General features: G+C 43.5%; 1 protein-coding gene across 1 annotated transcript; it reads right to left on the bottom strand.

Annotated features, from left to right (window-relative positions):
• Nucleotides 1–40: 40 nt before the first annotated feature.
• On the bottom strand, nt 41–18,031 carry LOC129865494 (cell death activator CIDE-B-like). Its single transcript, XM_055938340.1, has 5 exons — nt 17,764–18,031; nt 4,549–4,672; nt 4,145–4,303; nt 757–947; nt 41–652 (listed from the first exon to the last, which is right to left on the bottom strand). Exons 1-5 carry the CDS (start codon nt 17,787–17,789, stop codon nt 511–513), a joined length of 642 nt encoding a protein of 213 aa, XP_055794315.1. The 5' UTR covers nt 17,790–18,031; the 3' UTR covers nt 41–510.
• Between the last annotated feature and the right edge of the window lie 2,831 nt (nt 18,032–20,862).

Below are 20,862 nucleotides of genomic sequence, written 5' to 3'. Positions count from 1 at the left end.
TTTGGATCCCGAACCTCTACCTTGTTGACAGGTGACCGTCTGAATGTAACAACTGAAAGCATTTATTGAACACAAAATGAGACAGTGATGAGAAACTACAAAGACAGTAAAACATTTATGCCTGCTCTTTTTTTTTCTTATTCAATTCCTTACTTTCATGGGAAATTCCCAAGATTTATAGAAATAGATACATCCTATTTTACAACACACCCATGTGAGTAATTGTCTTTCTGCACATAGCTTCATCACAACCTTGCATCACGCTATCATACACATGGTACAGTATTTAAAATGCAACAGACCAATAGGAATGTTGCGCTGCAGCAATTGGTATTACTACGAGTGTGGTTGTTGTGTTCAGCTTTAATAAACATTGGATCTCTTCTCTTCTTCATTGATCCTAGAGTAATACTTTATAGGGCCATGTCCTAACTTGAGCTCGTGTTAAGATTGGACCTGTACATAAACTCAATTCTAGCCTCAAAAGCCTTAATTACAGCCTCAACTGTCTCAGTTCCAGCACTCTGTAACCTCCGCCCTCTGGGGCTGCCAGAACTCTGCTCCCTCGATGAGCCGCTTGATCAGATTAGCTGAGGAGATCAACATTTGACCTGCCGCCTGGAGGAGGGTGGAGGCCACGCGGAGGGCCTCTCTGAGAGAGAGAAGGGGGAAAGAGAGAGTATTATAAATTACCATTGTTACAGACACCTTCCACCAGGGACAAGACTTCCTCCTATCCCGTTCCACTCTACTCACCTGAGGACTTTCTTGGGCCCCAGACATTTGAAGTCGGCGCTGACAGGGTACCGCCCTGAGAAGGTGCCCTTCACGTTCAGGGAGCCAAACACATCCTTGGGGTTCTGCCGGTACAGGTCAAAGGTCACGCAGGCTATATCCTTTCCTGTCCGCGGCTGGTTGGGGTCTTGGGCTTTAGAGAGCGTTGTACCCTGTAGGTTTAGCATAGGATATGGTGTGAGAGGGAGAGACACTCCAGGGTGAAGTGTCCCCTAAGTACAGATCTAGGATCAGGTTAGTGGGGGAAATGCAAAGCTGACCTGAGATCAGCACCCTACTCCAGGAGAGACGGTAGCATTGTTGGTTTAGAGCTCACAGCGCCTCTCTGTCTGTATATGTGTAGGCCATCGATCTGATGCTGTCAGGTCAAAAAGAGTATAAGATTGCATTCAATGCTACGGGCGGCAACAAAGGATGCCAGCGAGCTTTTGGCCTCCCTTGATAAAAAAAAGTATCAAATAATAGCCAATCAGCGTTGAGCTAAACCAAGTGAACTCAACTGTGAATGGTCCTCGCACACAAAAAAAATGTAAAGGGAAGCCAGTTTGGATTTGGCTTCACTCCAATCACATCGAGAGCAATAGGTCACTGACAAAAACAACTTTTATTGTTATATCTCGTTGTGTTGTTGTCCTCCAGTGGCTAGCTAGCTAGCTAAAATTGTCCCTTTCCTAAATTAGCCATGGATGTAGACAGGGATTTGGACTTGTGGTTTTACTTAATTCTCCGTACTGGCCAATGATTATAATGGCGATTCTGATCCAACCATAAATGTATACAATGGGCCCCTGGCCTGAGATGATGTAAGTTCAATATGTAGCTAGATGTAGAAGGCTAACATTAAATAGCTAACATTGCCCATGAAAGGAAGGTAGGTTAGCCAGCAAGCATTTTAGCCAGGTAGCTTAAGAAAACAAAAAATACAAGCGTGTACTGTATGACATAGACCATTTCGTCAACATGAAAGAGAGGATGGCATTGGCGTTTCTCAACAAGTAGGGTGAGTCAACATGTTTTTTCTACTTGCACGAACGCACACACAGATACATACACACACAGAGAAATCAGAACCATGGATAGCCACATCATATTTAGCTTATGCTGATTGGACTAAATACAATTGTCACTGTATTAGACTAAGCATGATTTGATGATGTTGAAATAGTGCTAGAATGGTGGTAACTCCGTGGTTCTAAATCAATAGTCATTTAGTAGTCTGAAAATTTTGGAAACATTAACTTGCTTGACCATGCTGTAGGTCACCTAACTGTTTGTTACATGTAATATGCTTTGTGGACTTCACCGGACAGACGTTGCTCTCCGGTTTTGTGATGAAACAAAGGTATGGTTTAATTTATTCTGCCACTGTCTTTTCTTATTGTCTCGGCATTAGGCCTATATATCACAGTCGCAAGGCATATGGACTAGCAGGTTATAAAACAAACAACTCAATTATCACAACACGTAGGTTGTACTATGGCTTTTTTCTGGCTTGGCTTCCCCAGTGATTTTACCCATGCACTGCTACTGTTTGTTTCGTGCTGGGGCCACCCATACGTAAAATGTATGCATGCATGACTAAGTCGCTTTGGATAAAAGTGTCTGCTAAATGGCATATATTATACATTATTAACCAGGAAAAACTCTGGGCCTTTAAGATTTTCCTGATCGGGTCATGTGGGAGAGAAACTCAGAACCATACCTATCTTTAATCATTTGACAAGGGTGTGCACACATGTACATATTGTGCTAACAAAACACATTCAAATTGAGATACCTACACTACTGGTCAAAAGTTTTAGAACACCTACTAATTCAAGGGTTTTTCTTAATTTTTTACGATTTTCTACTTTGTAGAATAATAGTGAAGACATCAAAACTATGAAATAACACATATGGAATCATGTAGTAACCAAAAAAAGTGTTTAACAAATCCAAATATATTTTATATTTGAGATTCTTCAAATAGCCACACTTTGCCTTGATGCCAACTTTGCACACTTTTGGCATTCTCTCAACCAGCTTCATGAGGTAGTCACCTGGAATGCATTTAAATTAACAGAGGGCCTTGTTAAAAGTAAATTTCTGGAATTTCTTTCCTTCTTAATGCGTTTTAGCCAATCAGTTGTGTTGTGACAAGGTAGGGGGGTATACAGAAGATAGCCCTATTTGGTAAAAGACCAAGTTCATATTATGGCAAGAACAGCTCAAATAAGCAAAGAGACACAACAATCCATCATTACTTTAAGACATGAAGGTCAGTCAATATGGAATATGTCAAGAACTTTGAAAGTTTCTTCAAGTGCAGTCACAAAAACAATCAAGCGCTATAATGAAACTAGATCTCATGAGGACCGCCACAGGAATGGAAGACCCAGAGTTACCTTTGCTGCAGAGGATAAATTAATTTGAGTTACCAGCCTCAGATATTGCAACCCAAATAAATGCTTCTGAGTTCAAGTAACAGATACATCTCAACATCAACTGTTCAGAGGAGACTGTGTGAATCAGGCCTTAATGGTCGAATTGCTGCATAGAAACCACTACTAAAGGACACCAATAATAAGAAGAGACTTGCTTGGGTCAAGAAACACAAGCAATGGACATTAGACCGGTGGAAATGTGTCCTTTAGTCTGGAGTCCAAATTTGAGATTTTTGGTTCCAACCGTCGTGTCTTTGTGAACGGATGATCTCCGCATGTGTATTTCCCACCGTAAAGCATGGAGGAGGAGGTGTGATGGTGTGTGGGTGCTTTGCTGGTGACACTGTCTGTGATTTATTTAGAATTCAAGGCACACTTAACCAGCATGGCTACCACAGCATTCTGCAGCGATACGCCATCCCATCTGGTTTGGGCTTAGTGAGACTATCATTTGTTCTTCGTCAGGACCATGACCCAACACACCTCCAAGGCTGTGTAAGGGATATTTTACCAAGAAGGCGAGTGCTGCATCAGATGACCTGGCCTCCACAATCCCTCGACCTCAACCAAATTGAGATGGTTTGGGATGAGTTGGACCGCATAGTGTAGGAAGAGCAGCCAACAAGTGCTCAGCATATGTGGGAACTCCTTCAAGACTGTTGGAAAATCATTCCAGGTGAAGTTGGTTGAGAGAATGCCAAGAGTGTGCAAAGCTGTCATCAAGGAAAAGGGTGGCTATTTGAAGAATCTCAAATATTTTTTGATTTGTTTAACACTTTTTTTGGTTACAACATGATTCCATGTGTTATTTCATAATTTTGATGTCTTCACTGTTATTCTACAATGTAGTACAAATAATGAAAAACCCTTGAATGAGTAGGTGTTCTAAAACTTTTGACCGGTAGTGTAGATCAGGACATACCTACCGGAGGGGTTTTCCATGTCTGTCCAGGTTCCAGGGCCATGAGGACTGTGTTGTCTGGCAGAGACATCAGGAAGTCTTCAGAGTCCACCACTGTCCCATCCTCCTCACACACCAGCACCACAGCCAGACTGGACAAACACAGCATCAAAGCCTGGCACACCTGGGGTAGCAACAAAGGTAGATATATTCAGAGGACATACAGACACAGTGTATGTATTTTGAAGGCACAAATACATCCTTCTCTGGCAAGTGCTCCAGATCCCAGACCTGTCCTTATACAACTACAGCCCAGAGCTTTTCCTGGTCAGGTCACATGGTCACTCATGGCCTTATAATAAAAATAAACCCCTTTTTTCCTTAATTTTTTCTCTTTGTGTATTTTCATCATGTCCGTCTCTCTCTCACCCTCTCTCTCAACTCCTCCAGAGTTCCTGCTGTGATGCCCTTCCTGGTGCCCCTGTCATGGGAACACACCCTGAACGGTCTCTGATGGGCAGGGGCCGACAACCACACCCGCCTGGTCACAGACCTGTGGAGGAAGAGGAGTAAGAAGATGTTCACAAGGCCAGACACAGCCAGCTTGATGTAGAATTTGCCTATCCTGGTCCCAGATCTGTTTATGCGGTTTTATCAACGCCTACGGTCATTGTCACGCAAACAGGTCTCGGGGAAGGCTTGAAGTTGCCCTATTCTTGTATCAGATTACCACACACACCAATCCTAACCAGAACCATGAAGGGGATGTACAACCTGACTATCAGCGGTTAGGGACAACTTCTACCTAGTCCATAGATACAAATGCACTATGGAAGATTGATTTGGTATACAAATATTTCACTGAGAGCTAGTAAGAGTGATAAAATGGCCGAGCAGCCACACACAAGCCTAAGATCACCATGCACAATGCCAAGCATTGGCTGGAGTGGTGTAAAGCTCGACACCATTGTACTTTGGAGCAGTGGAAACACATTCTCTTCCACCGATGAATCACACGTCGCCATCTGGCAGTCCCACGGACGAATCTGGGTTCGGCGGATGCATGGATGACGCTACCTGCCTCAAAATGCATAGTGCCAACTGTAAAGTTTGGTGGAGGAGGAATAATGGTCTTGGGCTGTTTTTCATGGTTCGGGCTAGGCTCCTTAGTTCTAGTGAGGGGAAATCTTAACACTACAGCATACAATGGAATTCTAGACGATTCTGTGCTTCCAATTTTGTGGCAACAGTTTGGGGAAGGCCATTTCCTGTTTCAGGATGACAATGCCCCGGAACAAAGCTAGGGTCCATACAAAAACGGTTTGTCGAGATTGGTGTGGAAGTGCACAAAGCCCTGATCAACCCCACCGAACACCTTTGGGATGAATTGGAACGCCGACTACGAGCCAGGACTAATCGCCCAACATCAGGGCCCAACCTCACTAACGCTCGTGGCTGAATGGAAGGAAGTCCCCGTAGCAATTTTCCAACATCTAGTGGTAAGCCTTCCCAGAAGAGTGGAGGCTGTTATAGCAGCAAAGGGGGGACCAACTCCATATTAATGCCCATGATTTCGGGAATGAGATGTTCGACAAGCAGGTGTCCACATACTTTTGGTCATGTAGTGTAGCTCTCGAAAACTCTGAGGCATTCTGCCTTCTCCTTACAGGTTTAAGCGATTAGCTTCGCCCACGACTGGCTCGTGTGAACTACAATCCAGACGCTGTGTTTTAAAGTTTAGAAAAAGTCAATAATCATCGCTTGCGATACGGGTTTCGAAACATATGGCCCTTTCATCAGCGAGAAAAAACCCTTCAAATAAAGACATATGCAGTAACTGTAGCAGTTTTGCACAGATCCATACAGCTATGGGTGCCTCCATCCAAATAAACTACACTTCCACTACACAAGTGCTGTAACATGGAGATATGGCTGTGAGCACTAACCCTTTAAAGAGGTGTGTAGTAATTTAAACTTTTGTTTTTTGAAAAACATTTCTCGCTGATATGATAGATACTTCTTTATGTCTCCAAAACAGTACCACAAGTGATGTGTGATAATGTTTACAGCAAGCGTTGGGGCATTTAGTCTCTTCTGACCGGGGGAGTTTTGCTATCGTCAATAGGCGCTACAGCAGTTAACATCTGTGAATGTGGTAGTAGAGACAATACAGTGTCTGTGAGACAAAGTGTGGAAATAAGTCCAACTCCAATTAGAGGCCCCAATTATATAAATGTTCCAGTGGTTTGTTGTCACTGTGCCTTTTTGCCAACTCCCTAGGCCAGGGTTCCCCAACTGGTGGCCCGAAAAAGAAAAAAAAAAATATATATATTGATTTATTTATTTTTTAGTTGTTGGCCATAAAAGACTGTAAAAACACCAGGAAATCAGCTCCAAGTGATTTTAAATTGGGAAATCTGTTCCCAAGTATTGCATAAAAGAGAGACATACTGTATGTGATCGTATACAAATAATAATAATTAATTGGATTTATATAGCTCTTTTCTATCAACTGAGGTACTCAAAGTATTTACATAGTAGGGGAACCTCACCTCATCCACCATCAATGTGTAGCACCAACCTCAGTGATGCACGGCGACTATTTTTGTGCCAGAACTCTCATCACACATCAGCTATCAGGTGGAGAGGAGAGGAGTGATATATGCCAATTAGGAATGAGGGGGATGATTAGGTGGCCATGATGGAATTTGGACAGGTTGGGAAATGAGCCATTAAAACTGGGTGAACACCCCTACTCCTACAAGAGCTATGGGAATTTGAATGACCACAGACAGTCAGGGCACCCATTTTAACGTCCCATCCGAAAGCCGGCACCCTACGCAGGACAATGTTCCCAAATGTAATCAAGGTTTGAAATGATTATGTTTTAGTCAAATATATAACTTTAGACTTCTTGGGGTCAATTTGCAGTCTACATTTTTTATTATGTCCTGGCCCCCCAACCACCTGCACCAGAACAAATTGGCCCATAGCTGAATCTGCAATGAACACAAATATAAGAGCAACATGTAAACCATTGGTCCCATGTTGCATGAGCTTAAATAAAATATTCCAGAGATGTTCCATACGCACAAAAAGCTTATTTCTCTAATTTTGTGCACAAATTTGTTTACATCCCTGTTAGTAAGCATTTCTCCTTTGCCAAGATAATCCATCCACCTGACAGGTGTGGCATGTCAAGAAGATGATTAAACAGCATGATCATTATACAGGTGCAAGGCCACTCTAAAATGTGTGCAGTTTTGTCACACAACACAATGCTACAGATGTCTCAATTTGAGGGAGCGTGCAATATGCATGCTGACTGCAGGAATGTCCACCAGAGCTGTTGCCAGAAAATTGAATGTTCAGTTCTCTACCATAAGCTGCCTCCAATGTTGTTTTAGAGAATTTGACATTACTTCCAACTGGTCTCACAACAGCAGACTACATGTATGGAGTCATGTGGGTGAGCGGTTTGCTGATGTCAACGTTGAGAACAGTGCCCCATGATGGAGGTGGGGTTATGGCACGGGCAGGCATAAGCTACAGACAACAAACACAATTTGAATATACAGAAATAACGTGACGCGATCCTGAGGCCCATTTTTTGTAAGGTATCTTTGACCAACAGATGAATATCTGTATTCCCAGTCATGTGAAATCCATAGATGAGGTTCTAATACATTTTTCAATTGACTGATTTCCTCATATGAACTTTAACTCCGTCAAATCTTTGACATTTTTGCATGTCGTTTATATTTTTGTTCATGAACGTAAATCGGAACGATATCTCGAAACACTGCGCACGCCATTTGCACACACTGTATATAGACTATTTTTTCTATTGCGTTATTGACTACGCTTGTTTATTCCATGTGTAACTCTGTTGTTTGTGTCGCACTGGTTTGCTTTATCTTGGCCAGGTCGCAGTTGTAAATTAGAACTTGTTCTCAACTAGTTTACCTGGTTAAATAAAACATATTTTTGTTCATTATAGTCGATGATTCCTACCCTGGTCATTCAACAACCCACACCTAAACAAGTACCCAACGGTGAGTGATATAGTATACAATAGCGGGCTTACCAAATCAGAATCTCAAAATATAACAATTGATTGAACAATTGAAAATCCAATGAGATATTTTATATCGTAAATACTCCGAATGAGCTGTTGCAACTGTTGATAATTCGTTTTACTTGAGACAGGAGACCAAGTGGAGACATAGGACGAGGTGGATCATTTTATAATAAGGCAGGTTTATTCAAGTGTAAAAATATTATGCAAAGCGTGCAGCACGGCTCTTTTCTATCTGATCCGTATGGGGTCGTCAGGAAAAGAGGGAGTTTTCAGAATTGTTCCGTACTATACAGACAACAAGCAAAGTAGGTAGATCTGCGAGTCCGGCCTTCCGATTGGTCGATCTGGGTCTTGGGTAGTCCTGCTTCCGGCCTGGTGTCCACGTTCCATTGGTTCCTGAGAGTTCTTTGTCCTGAGGTCCAACCATGGGTTGGGTGTGTCTGTGGTTATTATGGGGGAGGGGAATCATGTGTGTCTATAGTTGGTGTCTTAAGTCCAGCATATGTCCAAGAGGAATGAGGAGTATGTGTGTTTTTGTATAATATATGGCTTATGTTGAAGTGTAGTTATTGCTAGTTTCCAGTCTCTATTTCAATTTCTTACAAATCCCTCTCTTCACGTCTCACAAGAGACGCGACATAAAGTATATAAAAAGACAAAACTAAAGGATAAAATTTGTCAGAAGACAAATTTTTTGATTCCCTCTCTTCACGTCTCACAAGAGACGTGACATAAAGTATATAAAAAGACAAAACTAAAGGATAAAATTTGTCAGAAGACAAATTTTTGATTCCCTCTCTTCACGTCTCACAAGAGACGTGACATAAAAGTATATAAAAAGACAAAGCTAAGGGATAAAATTTGTCAGAAGACAAATTTTTGATTCCCTCTCTTCACGTCTCACAAGAGACGTGACATAAAAGTATCTTAGTCCTCAAATAGATATACAGGTCCAGCTTCCCCATCCTCAAGCAGTGGGAACATTTGGGCCCTTTCCTGATTAGGGTCTATGGCTGCAGTTATAACACGGCTAGCAAGCGTGCGCGCACATGGAATGCAACAGCATCCACAAAGTACAAGAATGGCCGCAAAAACAGAAATTGATACTAGGACGGAGGAAGCCAGCGTCTTATATTTCCCAAAAGCATCCATCCATGAGTCCCACATAGTAGTGTCCACTCCAGAATGCTGTTTCATCTTACCATTAAGGGTACGAAGTCCCTCCAATGCTACAGTCAGACTCCCATCCGTAGCTGTGTTATTGGGAATAAAAGTACAACACTGTTCACCAAACATTTGCACAGACCCCCCCCCGTTCAGCCAATAACATATCAACCGCGATTCTATTTTGAAATGCCATCAGGGACGTAGCTGCCAATTGTCCATGGACCGCCTCAAAGCCTTGTTGAGTCCAATTGCCCAGTTTCTGGACATTAAAATGAATGTAGTTAATTCTGTCCACATTTTTATTAACTGTACACCACCAACAAAATGATGATTCAAACCCAGCTGTCACTTGGTCCTCCAGTTTATATTCATCTGGCACCCCCTAGGGACACCAATAGCATCAATGTAAGTTGAGTCGTAAATGAGCAAGGACCAAAAAGGAGACCACTCCAATAACTACCCCTGGAGTGGCCAACCACACATTAGTAAACCAAAAAACGAGAATATGTTAAACCCTCCGGTCCATCCCTCTATACAACCTGTACCAGGTGGGCTCGTCGCCACCCGGGAACTTCAAACCTTCACAACAGGGAGGACAAACATCACTTTTTATTCATTCAACAACATCATCTACAGCAAACCAAGGGTCCTCCTCTGTCAGCCCATTCTCCTGCGGAAGCTCGTTTTCGTATCAGCCTCTCCAACTGGAGCATCAACCAGAGGCCCCTTACACATCTGTAACAAACTTCTTCAAACAAGGTATGATACAGGCAACACAGAAATGAAAAACCACAACTAGTGTCAGAAATCCAGTAATCGTCCTTGCAGTGTACTTACCAAAACAACCACCCAGCCAGGGGAACAGTCCACTCTCCTCCACACCTGCAAGACCCTTCATCTCCACTGATAACCTTGCCAACCCACTCAGAGCTTTTGAAATGCTCCCATCCGGACTAGTATTGTTAGGAACAAACGTGCAACACTGTTACACCTCCCTTGTTGGCCAGACTTATGTCCAGTGATAGTCTATTGTGTCTACTGGTTTGTGAGGCAGCATCCAATTGTTCAGCCATCCCTGTAAGTCCTGTGTGGGTGTGTTTACAATTGATCCAGACCTTTTGTTTTAACATCAACAATAGCTGGGCCAAGGATGGGCATCAGATGCCACAGGCCATCATTCCTGGTTAATGTCTGGAATTCGTGGGGGACCCCTATTGGGACCCCCAACAGGTTGGTGTGCATGTTATCTGTACCCTCGGACCAAGGAGCGTCACGTTTCTGCCGTCTCCTGGGTTGGTCCCAAGCCTCTGTGTCCTGTGTAGCTTCCCAGAAGTTGATTAGCTATCATAATAGGCAACGGTGGTATCAGACTGGCCAAAACACATGAGCAACGACAATTTCCTTTCAAAAATGGGGTCAACCACCTGGCAGGTCCACACATCCACCATACATCAGCAACACCTCCAGTTCCTAGTGGTATTAGTGATGCAGGTAGTAGCAGGGAGCCCTCCATAGTCCATACCGCTACCTGTGCCAGGGATACAGCTGTTATATCCCCCATATGCCTTAACTCCCCACGGTACCTTCTGGGGAGGGACCACTGGGAACACAAGACTCAGAGTTTTACACAGGGTTGAATTTGGCTCGAACTTTTCCAATATGCACATCCAACCTTCCCCATTACTTAGGACAAATGGGTGAGCAGCCAGAATAGGTCTGGCATGTCCACATACAACACAGTCCTTTCTATTAAGTGTTTTGTAGGTCAACCACATATTCTCCCTTTCCTCATACTCAGTTTCAGTCCCCAAATGTTCACTATCTGAGATGTCTTTTATATTTATTATCTGTACCAGATTGGAGAGCTTAGGTGATGGCGTGGGACTTGGTCTTGAAGTGGTGGAGGAGGCCGGCTGAACCCTGGTCCGTTGGAACTGGTGGTGGTTCTGGCAGCACTGCGATGGTATCATCCCCATCGTATCCTGATCAGACAGCTCAGGACTACAAGCAGTCCTGTAAAACCCCACCCTCTCCCAGAGAACACATCATCAGCCAGAGATCAAGCAACACTTTCACTTCTATGAACGAACACAGTGAGGAAAGGTCGGGGTCAGGGAATTCTTCATTAAGGAGTTGACCCCTGAGCTTTATTAGCAACAGTTCTTCTCCTTAACTCTGTGATCATTCGGCAGTGTCAGTGTGTCTCACCCTCCAAGTGCGATATGCCCCCAGGTCGAGTGATTCACCTTCTCCCTTAATTCACCTGCAATGTATAAACTCTTGGACATACAGGTCTGGTTAGCAAACAGTTCCTCATTTGTCCTTTCTGATTATATATTTAACTTCTATGCCTAATTTTTTAGCTATAAATGTTTAATTTTAAATAAGTTTATTATCCAATAGGCCCCATCCTTTCCTAGTCCACAATGTACCCTCCTTCGTTTGATACCTGGCTCTGGCCAGGTATCAACCTTACCTACTCTAAATAATAACTTAGTACATCATATTCTAGGAACGTCCCTTTTATTCCCCGCATATCCAATTCTCCCTTGGGCGTACATTCATATCTATTCTTTTCCAATTCTCTGTCAAGTGACTTATCTACTTTGAAATGTATCTGTGCTGCTTATATATGTTAACCCCTTTCTCTCCTATCTTATTTCACAGCCTACCTTGCTCATTTCCTGGTCCACCCTCCCCACTCTGCTCTCAAACCTTCAAGGTCTCAACAGTGCGGGGTAGACCCATCTGTCTGCCTTTTTGTAATAATAGTCAATAACAACTGTGTGTTCCTTTACAATATTAACTAAGTGTCTCACTGTTTTGACTTTATCTGCATGGATTTAAAAATAACCACAGGTCTTATAGTGTCAACCTTTAAAGTCCTAACATAACCTTAATTAACCTATCTCTATCTTCTAATGGCCAATACAAATGCTTACCTTATGGTCAAGAGTTATAAACTCTATTATAATCAATTTACCTCAAAACTAGTATCCCAAATGACACAATCTCATTATTCTCACCACATTTCCCCGCGAGTGATCAAGTCGCCGGAAAATGCAATGGAAACAGAAAACAGGTCAAAATGTTACACCTACATTCGTGTTCCATATCTAAACATGCCAAAAGAACCCTTTATCTTCTCAAAGTCCCTTGCCTAAATAAAACTCAGAAAGTAAAACTCCTATTCCCATGTGAGTGTATTCTTTTAAGATATCTTATCTCTGGGTACACGGAAACCCTTAACCTTAATGTTTACTCCAAAAAACAAAATTATGTCACCAGCATTCAACCAGTCGGCTGGGAGACCATTTGGGTGCTGCAATACTGCCATCTTCTGTCCATTCTCTGCATAGCTCTCCACCCACTCTCATTCAACCTTCTCAATTTGAGCCATTTTGGTTTCTTATTTTAACTATTGTTTTCCAAATTTTTGATTTTTTTTTGAATTTTTTAATCTATTATTACCTAGTTAGACTAGAGTGTCCGTGACATACATCCATGGGACTCCGGTTATAGTTATTCTATTAACCATGTGAAAGTGCCCAGGGACAGCCCAAATATCAGTAGGAATATCACAAATAAGGGGCCAGATATCCCTAGCCTTGCCCAGGGAGGGAGAAATATCCCTCTAACTGGGCGAGGTTCCTTTATCAGGGGAGGCGGAGTTTGATTCCGCATCACCTGAGTCAGAAATGTCTTCATTTGGAATCGAATTTAAGCTGTTTAAATCAGCTCTGACTTCTGTCAGTGTTCTAGAAGGGATTGGGGCTGGAGTGCAATGTGTGAAGTGGTGCCAAGGTGCGCCTGATTTACCTTTGACCTGGACTGAGTGTGAAGTAACCTCCCCCACTTCGTACAGTCCAGTCCACCTGGGTTCTAGCCACTTTCTCTTGTGGACATTAACCCCACCCAGTCACCAATTTTTTACCTTCCGTGTGCCAGATCTCCCTTCTGCTTCCCCGTTGGACCTTGTGAATCTGTGTGGAGAGAGCTGCAGAAAGTTCCGTCAATTATCAAACATTACAATTTGTTGTACATCAAGGGCGGGCATATGACCTCCCTTCCTTGGTGAACCCAGCATGACTCCTCCAGCCATTGTCTCATGAGGAGAGAGATGGGTGCCTGCACCTGGAGAGGCTATCATGGCCAGCAACGCCAGGGGCAGGACTTCAACCCAAATCAACTTCAAACCTGCACATACATTTGATTGGCGCGTTCCACGAGACTTATGAGATTGTGGCCTGTACACTAACCCCATCATTAAACAACAATCAGTTGACATTTACACATCCGACCCTATTGGTACATGGAGCGTTTGTCATCAAACAACACACATGAGTTCGGTTTGCAGCCACTTAATGACCTATTTTGCATCCTCCCCTGTTGTTGGTATTGCCTCAACCCATTTAAAGAACCTGTCTACCATAACTAACAGGTACCTTTTTCCATTAGTCACATTGTCTTTCCCCATATCTGTGTGTGTTGGTGAGTGGTTCATTCCCCAGGTCAGGTCTCCGTTTCAGTTCCTGTGCAGCTCTTTCTGCACAGGAGTGGGGTAGACCTTCAGCATTGAGTGCGTCTGCCATGTTTTTGTCAGTGTTGACAAATGTGATGTGTGATTGTGTGCATTTATTCTGGATTTTCGTTTTCCTTTCAGCGCTGAACGTGAATTCTTTGCTCATCAGATATGCTGCAACCCCATGGTGGGTGTGGATTTCCAATGGATGGCACATTATCATGTGGGCTGTTTTCCCAATAGCTTTTGCCACTGCATCCACATACCTGGAGCATGTGGTTTGTCCTTCTTCAATGTAGTCCAGTTTGGAGGAGTGATACCTCAACACTCTTCTCTCCCCCTCTAGGTTCTGGAAAAGGATGGATGATGTAAATCCTTCTTTTTCAGAAACATCCAGATGGAACTTGTTTTTTTTAGTCAGGTGCTGTTAGGGCTACTGCCACTTAGAGATCTGTTTTCAAGAGTGCAAAAGCCTTTGATGCTTCAGTAGTCCAGGTCAATGATGAGTGTAGGTTAGTGGTGAGCAGCTTCAGGGCCATGGGGCATATTCGTCAGCCATGCCCTGAAAAGGGGGAGGTGATTGCTAATTCGGGTCTGGATTGGGGTGATTGTATGCGGGTTGAAGGGCCGCACGTGGTTGATACATCCTTGGCCTGACTCCCCCTTGGTCTAGGGGCGTATCCTCGTCCCCTTTTGGCCAGAAACTGGCTTTGGGCCGGGGTTATTGGGTGCGGACACTGTCGCACCATATGCCCAGCTTGTTTACAATTATAACAGCTTCCATAAGATCCAGAGTACCTCTGGGGCTGTCCCCATGTGGGTGAATAGTTTGATTGTGGTAGTGGGTAGTAGGGTTGTAGTGGTGGTTCCGACGAAGGGTATGGCTGAAACGGGTAGGCATACGGCAGTTGGAATGGCTGCTCCTGGGGTGGGTGTATAGGTGGTCCCTGCTGGGTGAAGATGGGTAGTTGTTGTTGCTGTATCATTCGGGAAACAGTTTTTTCAATGATTTGTGAGATTTCTTGTTGGTCTTCAGCCACCATCTGTTTCTTGGGTTTCTCTCCTTTCTGGGCCTCTTTCAATTGTAGTTTCAAAAGTTGTACCTGTAGGGACTGGATTTGTGTTTCAGCCCCTCCCTTATCCTTATTGTATTGGGTAATGTGGTGATGCACATGGGAGTTGAACTGAGCCTGGGGAATTGCCATTAACCCCACAGTGCCCCTGAGATGGGTTGGGGCCGATGGGGCTGCTGTGGTGGTAGGTGGGGCGTCATTATTGTTGGGCCTGCCCTCTTTGGTGTCAGTTGGTGCTCCAGTGACCACTCCCATCGTATCAGGTTTCCGGTAAGGGAGAGCTTTCCTAATTTCCTCAATTGCCCATAAACCTATTCTCATCTCAGCCTGTGCCTTTTCCCTTTGCTTTGTCCCTTCTTTTTTAAATAAGTGACTCTTATTCTTATCAACTTCACATTCTATCCCTTGCTTCACTGCTTCCTCCAATTCTTTCTCCATAATGAGGAGTTGCCCTTTTGATGGGGCGACTCCACTAAGGAAACCTGTTTGAGTCCATCTCAGCCTCACTTCCTCCCAGATCTTTTTAACGGGTTTGTAGTGTAATTTCCCGCCTGCTCTGTCTTTCATTCTCTGATCTAAATATTCGTTGAATTTGTGTTTGGGGACGATAGTCGTGGTCATTTTGTCGTTAAGCTATGTCTGGGTCTATTATTATCTTTGTATACTTTAGCCCGTTACTGATCGAAACCAGCGATGTATTTTTCTTCCCCTCTCTTCCTCCAGTCTCGTGTCCGACTCGCGTGGACAAAGGATTTTATTGCCGTGTATTTGATGAATTATTTTCGTTTTCCAACAATATTTCAGCTATCTCTTTTTGAAACAATATACGAATGTATTCATGCGCTCCTGTTATAATTGGAATGACAGTTTTGGGTATTTATAATAAAAAATATTATTGCTTTTCGCTAAATTAATTAATTAAATACTTTGGCAAAATATTTCAGAAGTTTCCTTTGGGGACAATATACTAATGAATTCAGGCGCTCCTGATATAATTGGAATGGCAATTATAAGACCTTTAACTCGAGAGATATTATTTCTTTTAACTTTCCCGGTTAATTTAAACTTTTTCCGATTAATTAAATACTTTGCCAAAACATTTCAGAAATTTTCCTTTGGGGACAATATACTAGTAATTCACGCGCTTCTATAATAATTTTCAAATGAATTCTATCCCTTAAGGATTTACCAACAGTATATGAGGGGAAAACCAGGTCAACTCATCAACCGTAAATGGCTGCTTCACCGTGGCACACAGATTCTGACTCGGCGGTCACCACTAACGGAGCCTGAACTTAGCTTATAGCTAATTAGTAGCAATAGATCTCGTGGAACGCTCAATCACACACATTAATTTGGAGAGTTTCAGGTTTAATACCCTTGCTCCTATTTCAAGCTTAGATTTATCACTGGTGCTCCTAGTTGAAAAATGTTTCAACTAGTCCCAGATTACTAATGCGACTTGAACAGCATTAATTTGGAGAGTTTCAGGTTTAATACCCTTGCTCCTATTTCAAGCTTAGATTTATCACTGGTGCTCCTAGTTGAAAAATGTTTCAACTAGTCCCAGATTACTAATGCGACTTGAATCCCAATACGCCAAGCTTAGATTTCTCACTGATGCTCCTAGAGGGATGCCATTTCCACTAGTCCCAGATTACTAATACGACTTGAACAGATACATTTGAGTTTCAAGTTTAATACCATTACTCCTATTTCAAGCTTAGGTTTATCACTGATGCTCCTAGTTGAAAAATGTTTCAACTAGTCCCAGATTACTAATACGACTTGAACAGATCACATTACATTTCAAATACATTTGAGTTTCAAGTTTAATACCATTACTCCTATTTCAAGCTTAGGTTTATCACTGATGCTCCTAGTTGAAAAATGTTTCAACTAGTCCCAGATTACTAATGCGACTTGATTTTATACTTCGCAAATATCTTTACACATTGCCTTAGATTCTAAACAATTCCACATAAATTTAGCAACAATTCACTCACCTCAGTACTTCTGATCATTGAATTTAGATATTGGCTATAATACAATATGCAGATTTTGATTAAACCGGCTCTGCTTACCTTAATATTTTCGAGCTCTTTGATCAGTTTCCTGGGTGAGTTGAATCGCCGACGTCTCCCTCGAGCGGGTCACCTCTCCTTCTTGAATCTTTCTCCCTCTCGTCTCCTGTCCGATGAATTTTCTATTGGGCCTAATTCAAATATGTTTTGACCATCCTCTGCTTACCATGTTTGTTGATAATTCGTTTTACTTGAGACAGGAGACCAAGTGGAGACATAGGACGAGGTGGATCATTTTATAATAAGGCAGGTTTATTCAAGTGTAAAAATATTATGCAAAGCGTGCAGCACGGCTCTTTTCTATCTGATCCGTATGGGGTCGTCAGGAAAAGAGGGAGTTTTCAGAATTGTTCCGTACTATACAGACAACAAGCAAAGTAGGTAGATCTGCGAGTCCGGCCTTCCGATTGGTCGATCTGGGTCTTGGGTAGTCCTGCTTCCGGCCTGGTGTCCACGTTCCATTGGTTCCTGAGAGTTCTTTGTCCTGAGGTCCAACCATGGGTTGGGTGTGTCTGTGGTTATTATGGGGGAGGGGAATCATGTGTGTCTATAGTTGGTGTCTTAAGTCCAGCATATGTCCAAGAGGAATGAGGAGTATGTGTGTTTTTGTATAATATATGGCTTATGTTGAAGTGTAGTTATTGCTAGTTTCCAGTCTCTATTTCAATTTCTTACACAACCCAAAATGTGGGAAATTAGGAGGAAGTAACTACTTACTTTATTAGTGATGACGTTGTCTCCATATCCCACTTTTTCTAACTCTTTTTTTTTGTTTTTCCTCCTGTTGTTGTGTCAGTGCTGTGGCCTCTCGATTTCTGCCTGTCTGACTCACCAATTTCTTTTGGATGGACTTTGCCGTGAGTGACCTATGACGATGAATCAGATAAACGCGCATAGAGCAAAGTTGTCTCTCTGTGTGCGTGCGAGAGAGAGAGATGATAACATTGACCATATCATTTACTGTGGCATGGCATTCAATCCACATTTGTAAAACGTTTTACCTTTCAGCAGTTTTATACCCTCTTTCAGTGAAGTTACGATAATACTAATGAAGAGCATACGTCACTAGTAATGTGAAACGGTGGCTTTCAGAAGCCTTTGGTGCTTCAGCAAACTGTGCCGAAAAGCGGAGATTAACACAATGCAGGTCAGTGACACCTGCTGGTCAACAATGAAAATCGGCGTTCATATAAACGTTTTTTTTCTCTCCATAATGTCAATCAAATCTTAGTGCCGCAGTGTTTCGAGATACCGTTCAGATGACGTATCATGAACAAAAATCCTAACTACATCGTAAGTATGGTATCAACTAGAGGTCGGTGTTTGAAACCAATTTGGAATCGAAGAAAACACCGGAATCATAGCGAAATCAGTGGGATCTCTTTTTCAGTAGCACACGGTTTGAAAAACGACTTGATTGAACGAATCTTCAGTCATTGATTGCGTGCTAATGTTACTTTTACCGCGTTCAAAACAACTGTGATCTCGCAAAACTCTGGTTTTCGACCCGTGTGTCCAAAACAACTGTGAACTCGGAAAATAAACGAGCTCACACAGGGGAAATGGTTTTGACCTGTTAGTTATCCAACTCGTAAACTCGGGCCTCTTTCTAGAGCTCTGACTTTGCGTCATGATTTGACCTCGTATTTTTCTGAGTTCCCAGTTGTTCTGAACATGGGAAAAGACCCAAACAGCGTTCCTTATGTCTGGTTCAAAACAACTGGGAACTCGGAAAAAACTAGGTCAAATATTGACGTCAAAAGATCATCAGGCTGGAAAGTCTGAGCTCAGAAACGAGACACGAGTTGGATGGAAGTGTCGCAGCAGTCTAAGGCACTGCATCTCAGTGCTAGCGGTGTCTCTACAGACACCCTGGTTCGAATCCAGGCTGTATCACAACCGGCCGTGATTGGGAGTCCCATAGGGCGGTGCACAATTGGCCCAGCGTCGTCCGGGTTTGGCCGGTGTAGGCCATCATTGGAAATAAGAATTTGTTCTTAACTGACATGCCTTGTTAAATAAATATAAAAATAGATTTTCCCAGTCAGAGAGAATTTTTTCTGAGTTCCCTGTTATTTTGAACGCACTGAAGTTGGAAGTCAGAGATTTCCATTCAGATGAAGTTCCAACACAAAACTGAATGAGTAATATTCAGTCTCTCAAGCCAAAAAGTAAAAGACAATAATCTCTGTTATATAAAGCTAAGAAAATAAGTATACTAAGCTACCAAGCTGCTGGGACAGACAGAACAGTGTGAAGTCAGAAGTGTGAACATTCTTGAGCCCAACAATAGCAGGAGAGTTTCACAGACCCCCACCCAAATGCAGAGGCCTTAGAAGCCCCAATGGCTTATCCCTGTCCAGAGATCAATACAGTACCCCATGGATATTAAAAATAACCCTGGCGACTCCAACCTTGGCCAACAGCCCCCCCCCCCCCCGCTGCTACTCGCCCAAGCCTCCCCAGCTTCTCCTTTACCCATATCCAGATAGCAGATAGCAGATGTTCTGAAAGAGCTGGAAAACCTGGACCCATACAAATCAGCTGGGCTTGACAATCTGGACCCCCTATTTCTGAAACAGTCCGCCGCCATTGTCGCACCCCCTATTACCAGCCTGTTCAACCTCTCCTTCGTATCATCTGAGATCCCCAAGGATTGGAAAGCTGCCGCGGTCATCCCCCTCTTCAAAGGGGGAGACACCCTGGACCCAAACTGTTACAGACCTATATCCATCCTGCCCTGCCTAGCTAAGGTCTTCGAAAGCCAAGTCAACAAACAGATCACTGACCATCTCGAATCCCACCGTACCTTCTCCGCTGTGCAATCCGGTTTCCGAGCCGGTCACGGGTGCACCTCAGCCACGCTCAAGGTACTAAACGATATCATAACCGCCATCGATAAAAGACATTACTGTGCAGCCGTCTTCATCGACCTGGCCAAGGCTTTCGACTCTGTCAATCACCATATTCTTATCGGCAGACTCAATAGCCTCGGTTTTTCTAATGACTGCCTTGCCTGGTTCACCAACTACTTTGCAGACAGAGTTCAGTGTGTCAAATCGGAGGGCATGTTGTCCGGTCCTCTGGCAGTCTCTATGGGGGTACCACAGGGTTCAATTCTCGGGCCGACTCTTTTCTCTGTATACATCAATGATGTTGCTCTTGCTGCGGGCGATTCCCTGATCCACCTCTACGCAGACGACACCATTCTGTATACTTCCGGCCCTTCCCTGAACACTGTGCTATCTAACCTCCAAACGAGCTTCAATGCCATACAACACTCATTCCGTGGCCTCCAACTGCTCTTAAACGCTAGTAAAACCAAATGCATGCTTTTCAACCGTTCGCTGCCTGCACCCGTGTAACGGATGTGAAATGGCTAGCTAGTTAGCGGGTACGCGCTAGTAGCATTTCAATCAGTTACGTCACTTGCTCTGAGACTTAAGTAGTGTTGCCCCTTGCTCTGCAAGTGCCGCGGCTTTTGTGGAGCGATGGGTAACGACCGTGCTTCGTGGGTGACTGTTGTCGATGTGTGCAGAGGGTCCCTGGTTCGCGCCCGTGTCGGGGCGAGGGGACGGTTTAAAGTTATACTGTTACATTGATGCTGTTGACCCGGATCACTGGTTGCTGCGGAAAAGGAGGAGGTTGAAAGGGGGGTGAGTGTAACGGATGTGAAATGGCTAGCTAGTTAGCGGGTACGCGCTAGTAGCATTTCAATCAGTTACGTCACTTGCTCTGAGACTTAAGTAGTGTTGCCCCTTGCTCTGCAAGGGCCGCGGCCTTTGTGGAGCGATGGGTAACGACCGTGCTTCGTGG

The sequence above is a fragment of the Salvelinus fontinalis genome, chromosome 11, assembly GCF_029448725.1.
Source record: "Salvelinus fontinalis isolate EN_2023a chromosome 11, ASM2944872v1, whole genome shotgun sequence".
NCBI classification, from domain to species: Eukaryota; Metazoa; Chordata; class Actinopteri; order Salmoniformes; family Salmonidae; genus Salvelinus; species Salvelinus fontinalis.
Note: the sequence above shows the minus strand (reverse complement) of the source record. Positions and strands in the feature narration are given on the sequence as shown.